Source organism: Pristis pectinata, chromosome 26, assembly GCF_009764475.1.
Source record: "Pristis pectinata isolate sPriPec2 chromosome 26, sPriPec2.1.pri, whole genome shotgun sequence".
In the NCBI taxonomy this organism is placed as follows: Eukaryota; Metazoa; Chordata; class Chondrichthyes; order Rhinopristiformes; family Pristidae; genus Pristis; species Pristis pectinata.
In genome coordinates, this window is record NC_067430.1 from 10,035,573 (window position 1) to 10,056,566 (window position 20,994).

Genomic DNA, 20,994 nt, shown 5'->3' on the forward strand with positions numbered 1-20,994 from the left:
CCACACACCTGCCCGATCACAACTTGCACGGCCGCCCAGCGCTGTGTCCCTCCGGTGAGCCCCTGCAATTTTCCCAGCTCGCTGTCCGCCACTGACGCGTGAAAGCCCAGCTCGCTGGTCTCCCCCGGCACTGCGGGGGGAGCGCTGGGGATGTCCCCTTTGTCTGGGGAGATCGGAGGGCAGCCACGCTGGGAGAGGAAGGTCCTCGGTATAAGAACTGTCACCGAAGCCTGCGGGCACAGTGTAACGAGGGCTGAAGCAGAGAGCACAAGGCTCTGCTAACAACATGAGCGACTCCGGTCCTGAAAATGACAAGTCGCCCAGCACGACTGGTAAGAAGGAGACCAACAGCCAGATATTTTGTTGTTACTGCTTGTGGCCTGTGACCCAGGCAATGTGACAGTAAGGTAACTTAATCACTCCTGCTCTTGTGATTACATAAATATATATTCACACTGAAGAGGGCCTGAGTTATAGGGAGAGGTTGGGCGGACGAGGACTTTATTCCTTGGAGGGGGTGACCTTACAGAGATGTATAAAATCAGGAGGGGCGTAGAGAAGGTGGATGCACACCGTCTTTTTTCCCCAGGGTAAAGGGAATCAAAAACTAGAAGCATAGATTTAAGGTGAGAGATTTAATGGGAACCTGAGGGGCAACTTCTTCACACAGAGAGTGGTGTGTGTGTGTGTGTGTGTGGAATGAGCTGCCGGGGAAGTGGTAGAGGCAGGTACAATAACAAAAGACAGTTGGACAGGTACATGGATAGGAAAGGTTTAGAGGGATATGGACAAACTTGGGCAAATGAGACTAAGTTGGGCATCTTAGAGTCATGGAGTAATACAGTGTGGAACCAGGCCCTTCAGCCCAACTTGCTTATGCTGACCCAGATGCCACTTTCAGGCAACTATGTAGTTGTACTCCTAGGCCTCTCTGTTCTGTAAGACTCCCTGGGGCCCTACCATTCACTGTGAAAATCCTACCCTGGTCCGACTTCCCAAAATACAACACCTCGCGCTTATCTGAAATAAATGGCATGTGTCATTCCTTGGCTCACTTACCTAGCTGATCAAGATCCCCTTGTGTCTACAGTACCACCTGTTTTAGCATCATCTGCAAACTTACCAACCATGCCTTGCACATTCTCATTCAAATTGTTTATATAAATGATGAACAGCAATGGGCCCAGCACCGACCCCTGTGGCACACCGCTAGTCACAGGCCTCCAGTCCAAAAAAAAACAACTTTCAACCATCGCCTCTGCTTCCTACTGTCAAGCCAATTATGTATGAGGAGGAACAACACCTCATATTCCGCCTTGGGAGTCTCCAACCTGATGGTCTCAACATTGATTTCTCTAACTTCCGGTAACCCCACCCCTTCTTTTTCTCCCCTCCCCCCTCCTTTGTCTTCCCTCATTCCTGTGTCTCCTTTCCCCTGCCTTGATGATCTGCCCATCTCCTCTCCTCTCCTCCCCTCCCCTCCTCAATCCTTTATTCCATGGTACACTGCCCTCTCCTACCAGATTCCTCCTCCTTCAGCCCTTTGATTCTTCTATCACCTCTCAGCTTATTACATCTTCCCCCCTCCCCCTTTCACCTGGACTCACCTATCACCTGCCTGTGTGTACTCCTCCCCCTCCCCCCACCTTCTTATTCTGGCTTCTGCCCTCTTCCTTTCCAGTCCCGATGAAGGGTCTCGGCCCAAAATATCAACTGTTTATTTCCCTCCATGGATGCTGTCTGACCTGCTGAGTTCCTCCAGCACTTTTTGTGTATTGCTCCAGATTCCAGCATCTGTAGAGTTTCTTGTGTCTACGTATCCACTCAGCTAGCTCTCCCAGGCAACCTAACCTTCCAGACTAGCCTTCCTTGCTAAAGTCCATAAAGACAATGTCCACTGTCCTGCCCTCATCAATCCTCTAGGTTACCTCTTTAACACACACAAAGCCATGCTGACTATTCCTCATTAGCCCTTGGTTGGCATGGACAAGTTGGGCCGAAGGGCCTGCTTCCATGCTATATTACTCTAATTCCTGGAACGTGCATTTTGATCTATTCTGACAATTCAGCTGCGGACAGGTGGTACTGCATAGAAACTACTTACACACCCAAGTGCTGTGCAGTCATCAAGTTAACTTTCTCATGTGCAAACAGTGCTGAATGACTGGACTTTAGACAGGGCACAACACAAACACCTGAATTCAGACAGAAGACAGAGCTGACACTTCCAATTTTAAACAAAGCATAAAAAACATTAGAATACAAGAAATAAAAGTAGGAGGCCATTTCGCCCCTTGTACCTGCTCTGTAAGTTCATGGCTGCTCATCTATCTAGGCACCATTTTCTTGCACTGACCCCATGTTCGTTGATTCCTTTAATATCCAAAAATCTATTGCTCTCTGTCTTGAATGAACTCAGTGACTGACCCTCCACAGCCCTCTTGGGTTGAAAATTCCTAAGATTCACTACTTGCTTCTCATTTCAGAATGAGTGCTCAACCCTATAGTTTGAGACTGTGACGCCTGGTTCTGGACACACCAGTCAGCCAAATCCTCATCCCTGCACCCACCCCATCAGGGCCTGTAAGAACTTGTGTGGTTCAGTGAGATTACCCCTCATTTTTCACAACGCTGGAGACCATGAGACCAGTCCGCTTATTCTCTCCTTATAAGATAAAACCATGGTTCCAGAAATCAAATGGTGAACAATTGCTGTATAACAGGTATATCATGGTAGTGTAGTGGTTAGTGTAACGCTTTACAGCACCAGTGACCCGGGTTCAAATCCAGGCACTGTCTGTAAGGAGTTTGTACGTTCTCCCCATGTCTGTGTGGGTTTCTTCCGGGTGCTCCAGTTTCTTCCCACATTCCAAAGATGTTCAAGTTAGGATGTTGTGGGCATGCTATGTTGGCGCCAGAAGTGTGGCGACACTTGCGGGCTGCCCCCAGAACACTATGCAAAAAGATGTATTTCACTGTGTGTTTCAATGTACATGTGACTAATAAAGATATCTTATCCTTCACTAGCTCAGGAGACCAGTTATTCCTGTTAGAATAAAAGAGCAGGTTTAGGGAACCTTGGTTATTGGGGGATATTGAGGCCCTGGTAAAAAAAGAGGTGCGTATCAGATATAGGCATTTAGGATCAAATGAGGTGCTTGAGGAGTGTAAGAAATGCAAGAGAACACTTAAGAGAGAAATCAGAAGGGCAAAAAGAGGACATGAGGTTGCTCTGGCAGACAGGGTGAAAGAGAATCCCCAAGGGTTTCTATAGCTATGTTAAGAGCAAAAGGGCAGCAAAGGACAAAATTGGTCCTCTTGAAGATCAGTGTGGTCATCTATGTGTGGAGCCGAAAGGGATGGGGGAGATCTTAAATGAATTTTTTGCATCCGTATTTACTCTGGCGACAGTCACAGAGACTATAGAACTGAGGCAAAAGAGTAATGAGGTCATGGACTGTATTCAGATTACAGAAGAGAAGGTGCTGGCTGTCTTGAGGTGAATGAAGGTGGATAAATCCCCAGGGCCAGACAAGGTGTCCCCTCGGACCTTGTGGGAGGCTAGTGCAGAAATTGCAGGGACCCTGGCAGAGATATTTAAAATGTACTTAGCCATGGGTGAGGTGCCAGAGGACTAGATGGGCTGAAGGACCTGTTTCTGTGCTGTAGTACTCTATGACACTATGGCAACAGAGAGGGACACAGCACTGAAACAGACTCTTCAGCCCATTGAGTCCATACTGACTGTCTGTACACAATGTTCCATTTGCAGCTTCACTGGAGATATGACTGCATTTATACCTATTCATTCTTGAACATAAAACCTGTTGGACTAAAGGCCAATGTGCCATTAGGCTTCCAAGTTGCTTGCTATATCCATGTGTTAACTTTGAGTGAATCATATACAAGGACAACCAAGTCTCTTTAAACACCAACACCTTTCAATCTCTCACCATTTAAAAAATACTGTGCTTTTATATTTTGGATGATCTCATATTTTTCTGCATTATATTCCATCTGGCATGTTCTCACACTATACTGTCCATATCCCCTGACATGAGGTGCAGAAGACTGAGGTGCCATATCGCTAGGTTCAGGAACAGCTACATTCCTACAACCATCAGGTGCTTGAACCAACTTGCACGACCCTAATCCTACCGCAGCAACAGAACACTACAGACCACCTCTTGAACGACTATGGACTTGTCTCTGACTTTTTTTTGCACTAATGTCTTGTTTTGTACAGTGTTTTTTCTCTTCGCTGTCTTGTATAACTTATGTATAACTTGTATGTCGTCTGAACCCAAGTGCCTTTGATGCTGCTGCAAGCAAGATTTTCATTGTACCTGTACCTTGCTGTACTTGTACACATGACAATAAACCTGACCTGACTGAGCCTTCCTTCTTCGTCTTTACAACCACATTGCCAACCAGCTTTGTATCATCAATAAACCAGGATATCATACACTTGGTCCCTTCATCCAAATCATTGATGTAGGTTGTCAATAACAAAGAACCCAGCACCGATCCCTGAGGCACTCCACTAGTTACATCCCCTCAACCTGAAAATGACCTATTTATTCCCACTCTCTGTTTTCTGTCTGTTAACTAGTCCTCTATCCAGCCCAGTATATTACAGGAACAGCACCACCTCTCCATGTTCAGACAGCGCACAACAGTAATACTGCCAATTTCATATAGGGCACTGTGCTTTTCTATGTATGCACACATGACATGGTGATTACATGCATGGGTTTAGATAACATGATGCTTACAGGTGCAGGTTTGCACAGAGCATGGTATTTACAAAAGCTTGCACAGGATATGATGATTACGTGCACAGTTTCAGACACAACATGGCAGTACACATACAGGTTTATACAGGACATGGTGCATAAACAAATAAGGTCTGACAGGGCACAGCACTTACATAGATCCCTAGGAACCCTATAGGTAGGGCTGCGTGGCTGCACAAAGTAGCCCTTGCAGGAAATAAACAGGCTGTGATTGGAGAGGTGAGGGTGGAGGCCAAACTCAGATGGGCATCAAGGAGGGGCAATGGCCTCCATCAACTCTGCTACGAGCCGGAGGGCAGTATAGCAGTAGTGTAGCATGGATGCATTGTGTATCATTTATGACATTGACTAGGCAACTGGTGCAGTGCTAGGAACTGGAACTGGAACTTGAAGAGAGAGCGCTGAACATGCTGTAGGAAGGACTGGTAACTGGCTTGGGCCCTTGACAGCAGTGACATCTTCTACTCCACAATTCCAGACAATATCCAGGTGATTTTTGCTTTCAGAACCATTCCTCCTTCCCCCTGAAGCTTGGAGGATGGTGCCATGGGCTGTAGTCTTTAGTCGTGGCCCAGAATGCTGGTGTTCAAAGTGTGGGTGTGTTGAGTAATTCCTATCAGCTGTTACCACCAGTACAAGTATTTGCACTGTCTAGTAGTAGGGGTCAAAGTTTAGGCTAACTTTGATACACCTCCTGAATCACTGGGAGTTAAGGCCAATTGTAACATTCATTTGCTACCCAGAAGAGATTGACATTGGTACTCCATTTGGCTTGATTCCAATGGAGTTAGCAAAGGGTGATTGTGTCTCCCTGTTGGTTCTTGTCTCTTTTACAGTGGCGCTGGTGGAAAGCAATACCAACCCCACGGGCCTGCAGCTGGTCAGCACCTACAAGACCAATCGGCTCGGAGACCCTCTCGACCTTGTAGCTCTGGCAGAACAAATCCAAAAGGTAGGGACAGATCTGACAGATCTATATTATGTCCATATTTCCTTACAATATAGGAGGCTAATCATTCTATCTAGTCTATGCCAGCTCACAGAGCAATCCCATCCCCCCAATTAATTTTCCCTGTAACCTATTCTCCTCACCTTTCCATCAATTCCCCCACAGATCCTCCCACTCAGCTGCATCAGGGGCAATTTACAGTGGCCAATTAATCTACTGAGTTGCATGTCTTTAGCATGTGGGAGGAAGCCAGAGCACCCAGAGGAAATCTGTGCAATCACAGGGAGAATGCACAAACTCCACACAGACAGCGCCCGAGGTCAGGATTGAACCCATGTCTGTGGAGCTGGGAGGCAGCAGCTCTATTAGCTGTGCTACTGTGCTGCACTTAAGACCTGATGTTAATGCAACACCCTATCCTACTATGTTCTCTTACAGAGTGTACCTCTTCTTGTCATTTGATGAAAGAATCTCTCTTTCTATTGGTGGAAATCACCTCCCTACTGATCAATCCCCACCCACTCCCTAGCACTGGGACTCAACTTCTAGAGTAAGCTCTACCCCTCACCCATTAAGATGTGCCAGTTCACTGCTTGAGGTACTAGTGCTTGCTGGTGATGTAGATTGAAATCTCTCATGCATTAAGTACAACCAAAGAGAGGCTCCGTGATCTAGCACATCAATAAAGAGTGGGGTTATTATAATCTGAGGATTAATGTTGTGGCCGAATCAGAAGTGAAGATGTTGGATGGTTATGTTTATGGATCAAGAGGCTGGCTTGACTGGATAATATGATGGAATTGGCCATAGCATCAGGGTATATCGGTCATCAACAGTGGGGCTATCTTCAATATCCCACAGCTTTCCTCTCTCCTCTCACATCGGCATTTCCACCTTCGTCCTTCCATTGTCCCCATTGAATTCAGGTATGTTCTGCAAACACCAATCAGATGGGGGCAAGTACTGTAAGTGTTTGGCAATTGTTTCAGCATGGAAGGAGGGCATTTAGCCCATCAAGCCAGCTCCCTGCAAGACCATCTGGTCAATCCCATCCGCCACAGCTCTTTCCCCACAGCCCCACAAGTTTTTCTCCCTCAAGGATGCTCCTGAAGACACCAGGCATTCTGAGTGTCAGTGACCTGAGAATGCGGGGGGTCTGATTAGTAAGTTTGCACATGACATGAACACTGGTGCAATTGTAGATAGTGAAAAGCGTTGTTTAAGGATACGGTGGGACATAGATCAGCTGAAAAGTTGGATGGAGCGGTGGCAGATGGAATTTAATCCAGACAGGTGTAAGGTAATACACTTTGGGAGGTCAAATTCTGGTAGGATATATAAACTAAATGGCAGGGAGCTTAGGAGCTTGAAGTACTGAGAGACTTTGGGATGCACGTCCATAGCTTACTGAACGTGGCAACACAGATGGGTAGGGTAATGAAAAAGTTACTTGATATGCTTGCCTTCATAGGCCGAGGCATTAAGTATAAGAGTTGGGAAGTCATGTTACAGTTGTACAAAACATTGGTTTGACCGCAGTTAGAGTATTTTGTATAGTTCTGGTCACCACATTACAGGAAGGTAGCAATAGAGAGAATACAGAAGAGACTCACCAAGATGTTGCCTGGAATGGAGGGCTGTAGTTACAAGGAGGGATTGGATAGGTTGGAACGTAGGAGACTGAGGGGTGATCTTATAGAAGTTTACAAAACTCTGTGGGGCATACACAGGATAGGTAGTCAGAATCTTTTTTTTTCCCCAGAGCAGGAGAGCTTAGAACTAGAAGGCACAGGTTTAAAGTGAGAGGGGAGACATTTAAAGGAGAGCTGAAGGGTAAGTTTTTCACACAGAGGGTGGTGAATATCTGGAACGAGCTGCCAGAGGAGGTAGTGGAGGCAGATGCCATGACAACGTTTAAAATGCAATTGAACAGGTACTTAGATAGGAAAGACTTAGAGGGGTATGGGCCTACTGCAGACAAATGGGATTGGCAGAGATAGGCATCATGGTCGGTATGGATGAGGTGGGCAGTAAGGGCCCATTTCTGTGCTGTACGTTTCTATGATTTTGTGCCCTCCTGGAGGGAAGACAAACATGTTCATCAGGCTAGAAGGAAGCAAGGTTGAAAGGAATGGGTGCATGAAAAATAAAGGCTCAGGATGGGTCGACAAGGAGAACTGAAAGGACAGCAGACAGCTGATTGGGGAAGAGTGGGAGAGTCAGCTGAGAGATTTAGTGTGGGAAGGGGCAGATAATAGGTGGGTATGTGGTGGGGTAAGGCAGATGGTTGGTTGGTGTGGGGCAAGAACAGGTAAATGGATGACTGATGGGAGGTTGAGAGGGGCATTCAGCTGGTTGGTACAGGCGGTGTGGGGCATTCAGCTGGTTGGTACAGGCGGTGTGGGGCATTCACTTGGTTGGTACAGGCAGTGTGGGGCATTTACTTGGTACAGACTGTGGGGCATTTACTTGGTACAGGCGGTGTGGGGCAGACACCTGGTTGGAGTCTGGTGCAGTGGGACAAATGGCTAGTTGGTGGTGGCTGGAGTGTGGCAATGGCAGTGATTGGAGAAGACTGGTTGGCATGGTGAGAAGTGGGCTGGTTGGTATGGGGTAGCCCGAGGTAGATGGCAGTTTGGTGGAGGGTGGATAGGACAGACACTGGGCGGCACGGTAGCGTAGTGGTTAGCGCGATGCTATTACAGCGCCAGCAATCGGGGTTCGATTCCCGTCGCTGTCTGTAAGGAGTTTGTACGTTCTCCCGTGTCTGCGTGGGTTTCCTCCGGGTGCTCCGGTTTCCTCCCACATTGCAAAGACGTACAGGTAGGCTAATTTGGGTTTAAAATGGGTGGTGTGGACTCGTTGGGCCGGAAGGTCCTGTTACCATGCTGTAAATAAAATTTTAAAAAAATATGGGATGAAGCGAGCTAGACGACCAGTTGGCATGGAGTGGAGTGAAGCAGGTGATTGTTTGCTTGGGGTGCAGTGGGCCAGATGTCAAGTCGGTGTGCAGTGAAGTGAATTAGCTGGCTGAGAATGGATCAGCTCGTCAGCAAGGTGCTGAAGGTTTAGATGGGGCAGAATTTGTTAGGTGCATTCGGGAGGGTTTCCTGTCACAGCTGTAGATAATCCAGCAGGGAAGGATGGAGTGGGGTAGGCTGCTGATTGGTGAGAGATGGAATAATGCAGACAGCTGGTTGGGGTGGGCAGGATTGGTGGAGGTGGCTGGTTAATATGGAATGGAGTTGAGCAGACGGTTAGTTATTGTGTGGTGGGCTGGGACAGAATGCTGATTGCGATGTGGTAGAAAGATGCAGATGTCTGATTGGGATGGTGAGGTGCGGCAGACAGCTCGTTGGGATGGTGTGGGGTGGGGCACGACTCGCTGGGATGGTGTGGAGTGGGGCAGATGGCTCATTGGCATGGTGTGGGGCAGGGCAGATGGCTGGTTGGGATGGTATGGGGCAGATGGCTGGTTGGCATGCTGTGGGGCAGACAGCTCATTGGGATGGTGTGGGGCAGGGCAGATGGCTGGTTGGCATGCTGTGGGGCAGACGGCTCATTGGGATGGTGTGGGGTGGGGCAGAGAACTCGCTGGGATGGTGTGGGGCAGACAGCTCATTGGCAAGGTGTGGGGTGGGGCAGATAACTCGCTGGGATGCTGTGGGGCAGACAGCTCATTGGGATGGTGTGGGGTGGGGCAGATAACTCGCTGGGATGGTGTGGGGCAGACAGCTCATTGGGATGGTGTGGGGTGGGGCAGACAGCTCATTGGGATGGTGTGGGGTGGGGCAGACAGCTCATTGGGATGGTGTGGGGTGGGGCAGACAGCTCATTGGCAAGGTGTGGGGTGGGGCAGATAACTCGCTGGGATGGTGTGGTGTGGGGCAGACAGCTCATTGGGATGGTGTGGGGTGGGGCAGATAACTCGCTGGGATGGTGTGGTGTGGGGCAGACAGCTCATTGGCATGCTGTGGGGCAGATGGCTGGGTGGCACGAGTTGAAGACAAGCAAGTATCTGGTCCATATATGGCAAAGACAGGGAGGCAGCCAATTTCTATGGGTAGAGATGGGCAGATGGCTGGTTAGCATATTCTGGAGCAGACCTGGGTGTGTGAACTGGACTGGGGAGACAGTTGATTGGGATGAGTTGGAGTGATGCAGGCGGTTGGTTGGTTCAGGCTGCAGTGAGGCAGACAGATAGTTTGTTCAGCGTAATTTTATGTGATGTGTAGTGAAGCAGACAGCCAGTTTATTCAGACTGGACTGGAGGAGACGGCTGGTTGTAAGTGGGTGGAATCCAAGCATCTTGACAGGAAGAACAGTAGAAGCCCTTCTTGGCCAAAAACTTAGCTACAGAGCAATTGGGAGATCGTGATTTGCCCGCAAGAGACTAACACATCGAGCTACTGATCGACCATGAAAATAAAAGCACTATCCCAGCGCCTTGGTTTCTTGTGGTTTTCAAGATCTAAGTTCTAAATAAAAAGATCTAAGTCCGTTTCCGTTGGAGCTGGGGAGAGTGTATCTGTCTGGCTGGGCGGATGCTGAACTGAAACATCCTCTTAAAGAGAAGTGAAACTATTTTTATTATTTACAGTTACAACATGTGGATCAGATCTGATTGCTGAGGGAGAAAATAGAAAAAAAACTATCTTTTTCATGTTCAGGATGTTGCTAAGTGCAACACATTACAATACTGGTTGAGATGGCAAATGTGTCAGGCGATCTGTGCACCACAAGGTCCCATAACCAGCAAGTGAGATGTGAAGATTTCCGTTTACATAACCTCAAGATGCAGCAAAGGACTCTGCAGTGAATTAACCGCCCTTGATGTGGAGTACCTGTTGTAATTTGGGACCAGTCAAGTTTAAGTATTTGCCAGAATACTGAGAGAACTTTGTCCTCAAATGATCTTTGCAGCTTTAACATTCACCAGAAGAGGTTGATGAGGCCATGATTAACATCTCACTTACAAGGCAGTGCCTGTGGAAGTATCATTCTCCCTCTGTACTCCAAGCTTCAAACTAGATCAGAGATTCAAGACCTAGAGAACAGCTGTCAAACCTATTTTTGGAGAAGACAAATATTTAGTCAATGTTCTGTTTTGTGAACATCACTGGAGATTTATTGCACCTTCTGAGTTGGCCAGAAAATATGGCAGTGAACTGCTACCTTAAAGCATTGGGTGTTGACACCATTCATTGGTTGCAAGACTGCTTCAGAGGGCCTTTAAATCAATCTCATGACATTTGAATGTCTCTGACATTCAAAGACATTTAAAAGTAATTAAAGACTTAGTAAATCAAAACATTTTAAGATATTTTAAAAAATTAAAAAGCTGAAAACATTCAGAAACACATAATTAAAAATGTTAAAACAAAACCAAAATGATTTAAATAAAAGGAATTTACATTCCCCTTTACTTCCTCCTTGAGCACCCACAATCAAAATTTGAACCCAGGTGAGACTGAGAGGTACAATGCCCATATTGTTCAGTGGTTTACGGACTTCTGCCAATGCTGAATTCTAGACTTGCTTCTGTTCACCAACAAATTCTGGACCACTATCTTCTTAAATGGCTTACTGCCTGATTTTGTCCTATAATATAGTTTTGAAGTGTCTTGAGAGATTCTCCTGTGATAAAGATGTTTTATAAATATTGATCTTATTATTCCTTATATGATTTTGACCTTTATATTTCCATTATATTCGATTCTTGAAGCAGTCCGAGGTTTCCTGATTGCCTCTGTTTATATTTTGCATATTTTCCAGTCAATTTTGATCTCAGTTATCTGTGGTTGCAAAAATTCCAGATATAAAAGTTCCCCAGTGACTAACAAGTTCGCTCTGTTGACTGCCAGCTGCTCTGATACCTCACTTGCTCTGTGCGTGTGAGCCTACTCAGTGAGTGGTTCATATTCAAGTTGCGTCTGGCTTAAATACCACCTTCACCCACACACTTTCCAACGAGCTTCTGACCATTTTCCTTACTTGAAGAATAGTCATCGTACAGCATGAAGACATGGCCCATTGAGTCTGCGACTATCATCAAGCACCCATTTACACTAATCCCATTTTATTCTCCCTACATTTCCCTCAGTTCCCTATCACATTCTGTTATTCACCTATACTAGGGGCAATTTACCATGGTCAGTTAGCCTACCAACCCGCACATCTTTGGGATGTGGTGGGCAGCAGAAGCACCCGGAAAAAACCCATACGGTCACAGGGAGAACATGTAAACTGCACACAGACAGTACCCAAGGTCAGGATTGAACCCCCAGGTCACTGGAGCTGTGAGGCAGCAGCTTTACCAGCTGCACCACCAGTTGTAACATTTCAATACTTGCACTGATTCAAATCAATTAATTCAAAGCAGCCAAGGAACTGAAACTATTACTGCCTGATCTGACATGATTCTTGTATGGCAGCCCTTGGCTGGTTCCGTTCAGTCCAGTGATCTCAAGAAGCAGCTGAGGGCACCTCTGACCACCAGATCTATGAAAGCAGATGTTGTGGCTGTAGCATGGAAGACTTGCACCTTAGCATTAGCCTTGCCTCTAGCCAAGCTGCAAGCTGTGCGAGCACAATTACGACAGCAGGATAAATCCAGCCCTTCCCAATCAATGTATCAACCATTGGTCACTGACAGTGCTATCAAGCAGCATTTATTCTTCAATAATCTGCTCACCATTGCCCAGTTTGGGTGTCACAGTGGCCAATTAGTTCCAGATTTCTTCACGGTCTTGGTCCAACCATGGACCAAAGTGCTGCAGACTGGAAATGAGGTGAGATCAGCTGCTCTTGTCATCAAGGCAGCATTTGACTAACTCTGTCATCTAGATAAAATTTAGTGGTAATCAAGGGGGGAATATTCCATTGTTTGGAGTCATGCCTCACACAAAGAAAGATCATTGAAGTTGTTGCAAGTCAATCATCCCAACCCCAGGACATCTCTGCAGAAGTTCCTGAGGCAAGTGCCCTAGGTCCAACCATCTTCAGCTGCTTCATCAATGACCTTCATTCTGTTACAAGATCAAAAAGTGGAGATGTTTGCTGATGAGAGGATATTGTTCAATTCCATTTAAAATTCCTCAGCTAATGAAGTAGTTCATGTCTACATGCAAAAACACCCAGGTAAGATTCACACGAGTTGATAAGTGGCAAGTAATATTTGTGCAAGGAAATGACCATCTCCATCCAGACAGAGTCTAAGCAGGTACTCTTGATATTCAATGGCAAAACCATCACCAAGTCCCCAACTATAAATATTGAAGGCTATCATTGACCAGAATCCTTGACTGCACCAGCCATATAAACAGTGGGCACTAAAACAGATAAGAGGATTGGTTTGCTGTGGCAAATCACTCACTCCTGACTCACCAGAGCCTTTCCATCATGTACACGACACGGGTGAATTGAAATACCCTCCACTTACCTGGATGAGTGAAGATCCAACAACACTCAAGAACTTCAACACTGTCCATGAGAAAGCAGCCCACTTGATTGGCATCCCATCCACCACCTTAAACATTCATTACATATGCATAGTTGCTGCAATGTGTACTGTCGACAAAATGCACCGCAGTCACTCCTCCATTAGTATCTCCCAGATCTGTAACCTCGATCACCAAGGACATGTGCAGGAAATGGAAGGATGTGGATCATGTGTAGGCAGGAGGGATCAGTTTAATTTGGCATCATGTTCAGTACAGACATCATGGGCCGAAAGGCCTCTTCCTGTGCTGTACTGTTTTATGTTCTAAGGACAACAACAGCAGGTGTATGGGACCAGCACCACCCACCTCTTCCCATCCAAACAACACAGGAACCTGACTTGAAAATTTATCTCCAGCCTCTGATTGTTATAGGGTCTAAATCCTGGAACTTCCTACCCAGTTGCTTTGTGAGAGTAAATTAGCCAAAAGGCCTGCAGCAGTTGAAGAAAATGGCTCACCACTCCCCTCTCAAGGGCAATTAGTGCTGGCCTTACCAGTGATGCCTACGTTCCAAAAAATGAATAAATTGAAGAAATGTTGCCCATTAGACAGTGCATTTGCCTATTGACTCATTGGGGGAGTGGTCCTAGTATTTTTTATGTATGTTTACTGTTAAATGCAAGTTTGTAACCAGGAAGGGAATTTACTGATATTTCCAGTGCACAACTAAATGATTCACTTCGCAAGCTTTAAAATGACCTAAAAAGTGAAGCTGGTAGATTGGGTGATATATGGAAACACTTCCTTAGACAATCTGGAAATGTCTCCCCATAAAATTACTGAGGGTAACTGAACGTTTAGAAATGTATTTATTAGGCAAAAGAATGAGAATATGGAACTAAAGAGGGTAGGTGAAGTTAGGTTTTGGATCTGCATGTTGTACCTCATAGGAGATCAGGCTGCTGTGCTGATGTGTGTGATCATCGTCAGAGTTATCTGTGCATTACAGCAGCTCAGTCATGGTCCACTGATCTGACTGGTAGGTCAACGAGGAACAAGGGCGGCACAGTGGGCCAACTGATAGCTGCCTCACATCTCCAGTGATCCAGGTTGAATCCTGACCTTTGGTTCTGTCTGTGTGGAGTTTGCAAGTTCTCCCTGTGATCTCATAGATCTTCTTGGGTTTCCTCCTACATTCCAAAGACATGCGGGTTGGTAAGTTAATTGGATAGTTTAAATTACCTCTGGTGTGTAGATGAGTGGTAGAATCTGGGGAGAGTTGATGGGAATGTGGGGAGAATAACATAATGGGATCGGTGTAGGGTTAGTGTGGCTGGGCTCTTGGTAGCCAACCTGGACTTGGTAGGCCGCAGGACCTGTTTCCATGCTGTATCAATTCTGTGAAGTCTTGAAGTCTTGCCTGCTTTGTTATATTCACCCTATTAAATTTGAAATTTCTTTTATTTCCAGGGAGATGACTTTGTTCGTGCCAATGCTACTAATAAACTGACTGTGATAGCTGAGCAAATCCAGTATCTCCAAGAGAAAGCTCGAAAGGTACAAGCAACCCTTAAGTTATTGCAATACCTTCGTTCTGCTTCCTCATCATTCTGCAGTCACTCGTTTCCCACAGCCACAACCTCGCTCTGAGGAACCCAGAAAGCTGACCTGGTTTCCAGTTCGTGGTTACCAAAGGTCTGCACCAGCTTTCTGATGCCCAAAACTGAGGGAAAGTCACTGAGCTCTGCTGAGAAGGCTGCTTCTGTGTTGCAAATTCTTATGTTACTTACAATTAGTTTGTCCGCTGGTGGTGAGAATTCACCCGGGTTTACATTGAGGAGAGAACAGGTTACATAGAAACTTAGTGGGAGAATGGGATTGCTCTGTGAGCTGGCATGGACTCTGATCTGTATGGCCTCTTCCTGCATCATAAGGAATTATAGAAATATCATTGAGTTGTACAACACAAACAGGCCCATTGGTCCATCATGTCCATGCTCCCTGTTGTACTTACCTACACTAATCCCATAGGGTCCATCCATAGCCTTCCATGCCTTGGTGATTCAAGTACTTGTCTAGATGCTTGTGAGAGTATCTGCCTCCACCACCTCTCCAGGCAGCATGCTGCAGACTGTGTGAAAAAATTCCCCCTGAGATCCCCTCTGAGCCTCCTATCTCTCACCTTTAACCTACACTCTCTTGTCTTAGACACCTCCAACATGGGAAAAACATGTTTACTGTCTACCCTATCTATTCCCCCTCATAAGTTTATATCCCTCCTTGTCTGGCCACCACGTGCCAGAGGTATCATTGGTGTTCCTTCTCCACCAATGGTGGCTATATCAATTCACCTCTTTTACTTCCTTTGAAAAGTGGCTGCAAACCTACGTCTTTGACTGAGCATTTGGTCTGCTCTGTGGTAGATGAAAGCTGTTAACTTTATCTCTGGAGGCAGTTTTAGAGACCCAGTTGAAATGTGGTTGTTAGCTTTTCCCGTACGTCATTTCCCTTGTGCCCTGGTCACGACAGGAAGTGGCCCACTGAGAGCATCCTTTTCTAGATTACAATCATCTTCAGAATGTCAGGTACTCTGTGGCTCTTAATGGATTCCAAAATCTGAAGTGAAATTCTTTCTCTCAGACGGTCCAAGTGGCCCAAACCTCTATTTACCTTAAATGTTTACTTCCTCTACCATCAGTACTACAGCGTGCACCATCGACAAGATGTACAACCATGACACACCAAAGATTCATATCAGCACCACTTCCCAGTCCTGCAGTTTTGACTACATAGGAAATTCAGGGCTCCTCTGACTGTACCATGACCAGCTTAAGGTCCCCTCCAATGTAGATGCTATCCCGATTTGGAATGGATAAACTCTTACTGCATTCCCACTGGATCAAAATCCATTCTAAACAAACTCTGGTTGTACCTTCATCACCGGGACAGCAATAGATCAAGGGAGTGGCTCATCACTGGCTTCTCATGGACAATGATGGATAGCCAATATCCGCGAGTCTTGAAACATTAATATAAAACTATGGCGCTTCAGCCAATCTCCACACAGCTCGTTCAACTCCTTCCTCAGTGGGTCATGGGCAGTTTCATAACTCAAGTAAATTACAAAACTCATGTCTATGAAAGCTGTGTCTGCTTCATGTCAGTGTGTGTTAAACTGTTGAATTCATCTGCACAGAAGAGGAAATAATAAGAATGAAAAGCCTTGAAAAATTGTCATAATTTGCGTGTATTTTTTCTCAATTTTTTCACAAATTAAAAAATTTCATCATTAAAGTAGAAAAAGATTTGTCCCTTAAGAGCCCAACTCCATCATTGTCATAGAGTCAAACACACCGAAACAGGCCCTTCGGCCCACCATGTCCATGCTGACCATCAAATACCTATTTGTCAATATTGTGCTTTTTAATCCAGTCCTGTGTCTTTCCCTCACCTGTATGTTCCTGGATTTTTTGCTCAGGTTCTGGAAGAGGCCAAGAGAGACACCGATCTCCATCACGTTGCCTGTAACATTGTGAAGAAGCCCGGAACGGTCTATTTCATGTATAGACGTGATTCTGGACAGCGATATTTCTCCATCCTTTCTCCAAAGGTCAGCAAGTTTGGAAATTTAAGTATCCTCAGAGAATGAAAGGCAGCTCTTATTAACTACAGCTCCACTGTGATGTAATTTGGGGAAAATCGGGGACTTAATTCGGCCGCTGAGGCACAAACACCGAGCAGGATCTGGCTGTGGATCAGCCAGCAGTGTTCTTGCCTCTGCATTAGGTCCCACTCCAGAGCCACAAGCAATAATCCAGTCTGTCACTTAGAGCCGGACTTAGGGAGTGCAACACTGTCGGAGGTATGTCATTCAGTTGTTAAGATGAAGCCTTGCCCATCCTTCCTGGTGGGTGTAAAACATTCCATGTAAAATGGAATGGATTTACACCTTCATTTAAAGTATTACATGACAAAGAGTAGGTTCTTCTCCTCTTTGCTCTGGACAATATTTGTGCCTCAGCCGACATCGCCACCACCATCAATATCTCATTACAGCTTCATGGAACTTGCTGTATGCAATTAGCTGTGTGTTCCCAAAGTTACTTATACTTAGAAGTATTTAACTGCCCATGAAGCACGTTAGGATGTCCTGAGGTGTTGAAACTCAATGTTGGCCTATTATTTTAAACCTGTTCTTTCTGGCTATTCATCATAGGAGTGGGGGCCAAGCTGCCCACATGAGTTCCTTGGTGCCTACAAGTTGCAACATGACATGTCATGGACGCCATACAAAGAAATCAACAAAAGAGACGCAGAAATCGGCCTTATTGACAAGCTTCTAACTGAGCACCAGACACATTCAGAGCCCATGGCAGAAGTTACCGGCACTGACCCAGTGATACTACTTAATATTCCCCACCAAGAACAGTCTTAAATTTAACAGGTCCTGATGACGACCTTTGGTTAAGAAACACTGTGCTTGCTGGTATGTTCACAGGACCATTTTAAAATCATATTTCTTTCATGTTCCATTGCATCTCTTGGTTCCAATTTTCACTTACACTACTCTACAGCCAGGAGATGGTTGTTCGTGACATGTTCATATGTCATTCCTTTAATGCAAATAGTATTCCCTAATTTAAGTGAATAATAGACTACATAAAATTGCACAGGACAAAATAGCATAAGAACATCGCTCTGTTATCATTAACAGCAAACATCAGGCCAAAAATAAAAGACTTCCCTATCCAGTAGCCACTTACCGTCACTCATATTTGGAATCAGCACAGAATCTCGGCTCCTTGGATAGATCCAAAGAATTAGATTAAGTAATTCTTTAGATATCATATTAAGTGGCATATTTAATATTCCAACTTGTGACTGGGTTCATGAATTGCTTACACCTAGGGTGGTAGCGGGAATTATTTAGTGCATATGCACCAAAAGACATTTGGAAATGGATTTAAATGCGCCATAATATGCTCTCATTGGAACAGTATCAGGCTGTTCATACTTTCAAGCCCGTTCCACAGTGGCTAACCTACATCTCAGCTCTATTCATCTGTCTTCATTTCATAGGTTTTAACATCTTTTATGAATAAAACTTGATTTTATCTGTTTTGATTGGAATGTAAAATTTCTGTTGAAAGAATTTCTCTCCAGGTTAAATTCTGCAAAGAGTTTGACACTTATACTTCACTGGTATTTCAGACCAGCGTTCTCTCATTTTCTTCCAAATCAAAATCTACCCTTCCTTTCCTGTTGTTGTGTATGATGGCCACACTGTGTGTTTCCACATGGCCATTGGATTACAGAAATCCTTGTGACAACAGACATAAACCTCGAGTTAAAAACTGGCCATAAAAGAAAGGGAACTCTTGTGTTGTTAATGAAAGTGACATGACAGTGACAATGGACATAACAGCTGTGAAGCTGCCACTGTATAGAGGTTGATTCTCCATAGGGTTGTAGCCATAGGGTTGATTCTCCATAGGGTTTGTAGAGTTATGTTCAATGTTCAAAATAATTCCTGGCCTTCCTGGAAAATCTGGTCTTCCTGGAAAAATCTTCCTGGTGCATTAGTGTTTCCCAGGATTACAGTTGATGCACAATAAAAAAAAGAGCAGAGCTTCAGGGTCTTTATTCTGCACCCTGACCAGGTATGCCTGAGGCCGACAATGGATGCTTGAAATGGCAAGATCCAAGTCCCTGTACAAGCACCCCACACCTCACTGCATACAAATCAGTAACCAAACATTTGCTTGTTTTCCTAATGTTAAAAAGGAGCATTTTATTTTAAACAATAACTTATTAATTACTTGTTCAGTTCAGAAGAAACCAGGCCTGACTACCTCCTTGACCCCAGTAATCTGTGCAGATGTCTATGATCCTTTCCATTTTTTTCCCATCCAGATGTTGCTCTCCCCATCCGCTGTCTACATTGGTTGCTATTTTGCTCAATTCTTCATGCACAGACTTAGGACAATCACTGATTCTTGATCGGGGTAGCTACAATATCTGGATAACTAGCAGTATCAACTATCCTGTGTAGGCCACCATTCTGAAAGTAGATGCCCACTGTGTAACCCAAGAAACTAAGCTTCCGTGTGACAGTTGCTGGAAGCCAAGCACATAACAATGTATTGGCATAGATCTAGGGGTTGGTGTCCAGTGGGTCAGAGCTGAGTATCTGTTGTAGTCAGGGTAAAATACAGTATTTGCCCATGCATTTGTAGGGTGGCAGTACACTCACATCCTGAGGTGTCTGATGCGACTTCTACTGTACATCTAGTGAGGAGTGAACCAGGTGGGATCACAAAATAATGTAATGACATACCTATATATAAATGTATATAAAAGGTTATCAACATCACCTGCAAAGGCAGTACTTTTTTTGGTAATTGCCTTAGGACATGGTGATGCACTGAGCCAATTCAGAGGGCAGCTCAAAGTCATAGACATAGCAGAGCAACAAACAATCTGCTGGAGGAATTCAGCAGGTTGAGCAGCATCTGTGGGAGGAGAGAAATTATCGACATCTCAGGTCAAAACCCTGCGTCAGGAACTGCAGAATTCCTCAAGCAGATTGTTTGTTGTTCCAGATTCCTGCATCTGCAGACTCTTGTGTCGACATAGCAGAGCATGTGAATTCACGTACGAGCCAGACAAGAACAGCAGATTTCCTTCTGTAAGGGACCCTAGTAAACCTGGTGTATTTGTATTTCAATCAGTTTCATAATTATCAACACAAACTTTGTATTCCATGTATATATTTAATTGAATTTAAATTCTCCTAATTCAATTTCAAATGATGTCTTTGGATCATTAGACCAGGTCTGATAATTACTATTCAGTAACTCCACCCATTTGCCATGTAGTCAGCTCTCAAGTCTTCCACAATGTTACCACTTGTAAGTGGTCACCCTGGCGGGTGGCGATATTTATTATGGGGGGGGGGGGGGGCGCGGTTCCCCATTTCAAGCACCGTAGAAAAAAACTCAACTAAAATTTGCTATTCTGCCACACTGTGCCTTAATCTCAGCCCCTTCAGCATTTCTGTGATGTGCCTCTTGTTCCACAAAGAATTCAGAATTCTTAGGATTCTGAATGGCATTAATGATAAATTAGGGAAAGTCTTGTGCTGGTAACACATGCTCCGTAGATTCTGGATTTAGAGATGTCATAATCATTTCACCTCAAAGACTTGCTCACCATCTGTTTGGGCTGAATTTGAACTTGGAGCCCAGAGGGAAACCAGCAGTTTCTAAATCTCTGCATCACAGAGTTACTGGGAGCATGTTACTGAATGGAATGTGGACATTTTAAATATCTATAGTCTGTTCCTTGAGTAAGCAATGATTGGCTTACAAGCAACATCAACATCCTGTAAATGAAATAATAAAGATGGATTCACTCATTTTATTAATTCACCAGCTTGTTTTATTTTTCCTGAACTGTAATTTTACCTATACTACTTGGGTGTTTTATTTGCTGCAGGGTATTTTATGTTTCTCTTCTGAATGTTCTGTCTCTAATGCTATGTGCCTGTGATGCTGCTGCAAGTAAGTTTTTCATTGCACCTGTGCACACATGTACTTGTGCATATGGCAATAAACGCGACTTGACTTGGGTACCCCCCTACGGCGAGATCAGCAGAATCTCAGTATCATCTCTCCCCATATGTTCCCCCCCCCCCCACCCCACCCAGCTAAAGATGTTGTTATCAACCCAGGTCTTGATGACCATGAAAAAAACACTTCAATGTGCACTTTGCATGTCTCAGAAATGAATGATCATCATTCATGTG

General features: G+C 45.1%; 1 protein-coding gene across 1 annotated transcript; it reads left to right on the forward strand.

Moving 5' to 3' along the window:
- The first annotated feature begins 10 nt into the window (after positions 1–10).
- Positions 11–20,617, forward strand: c26h1orf50 (chromosome 26 C1orf50 homolog). The gene is made up of 5 exons (XM_052039192.1): positions 11–332; positions 5,633–5,748; positions 14,658–14,744; positions 16,666–16,797; positions 17,404–20,617. Exons 1-5 carry the CDS (start codon positions 287–289, stop codon positions 17,620–17,622), a joined length of 600 nt encoding a protein of 199 aa, XP_051895152.1. The 5' UTR covers positions 11–286; the 3' UTR covers positions 17,623–20,617.
- Positions 20,618–20,994: the final 377 nt, after the last annotated feature.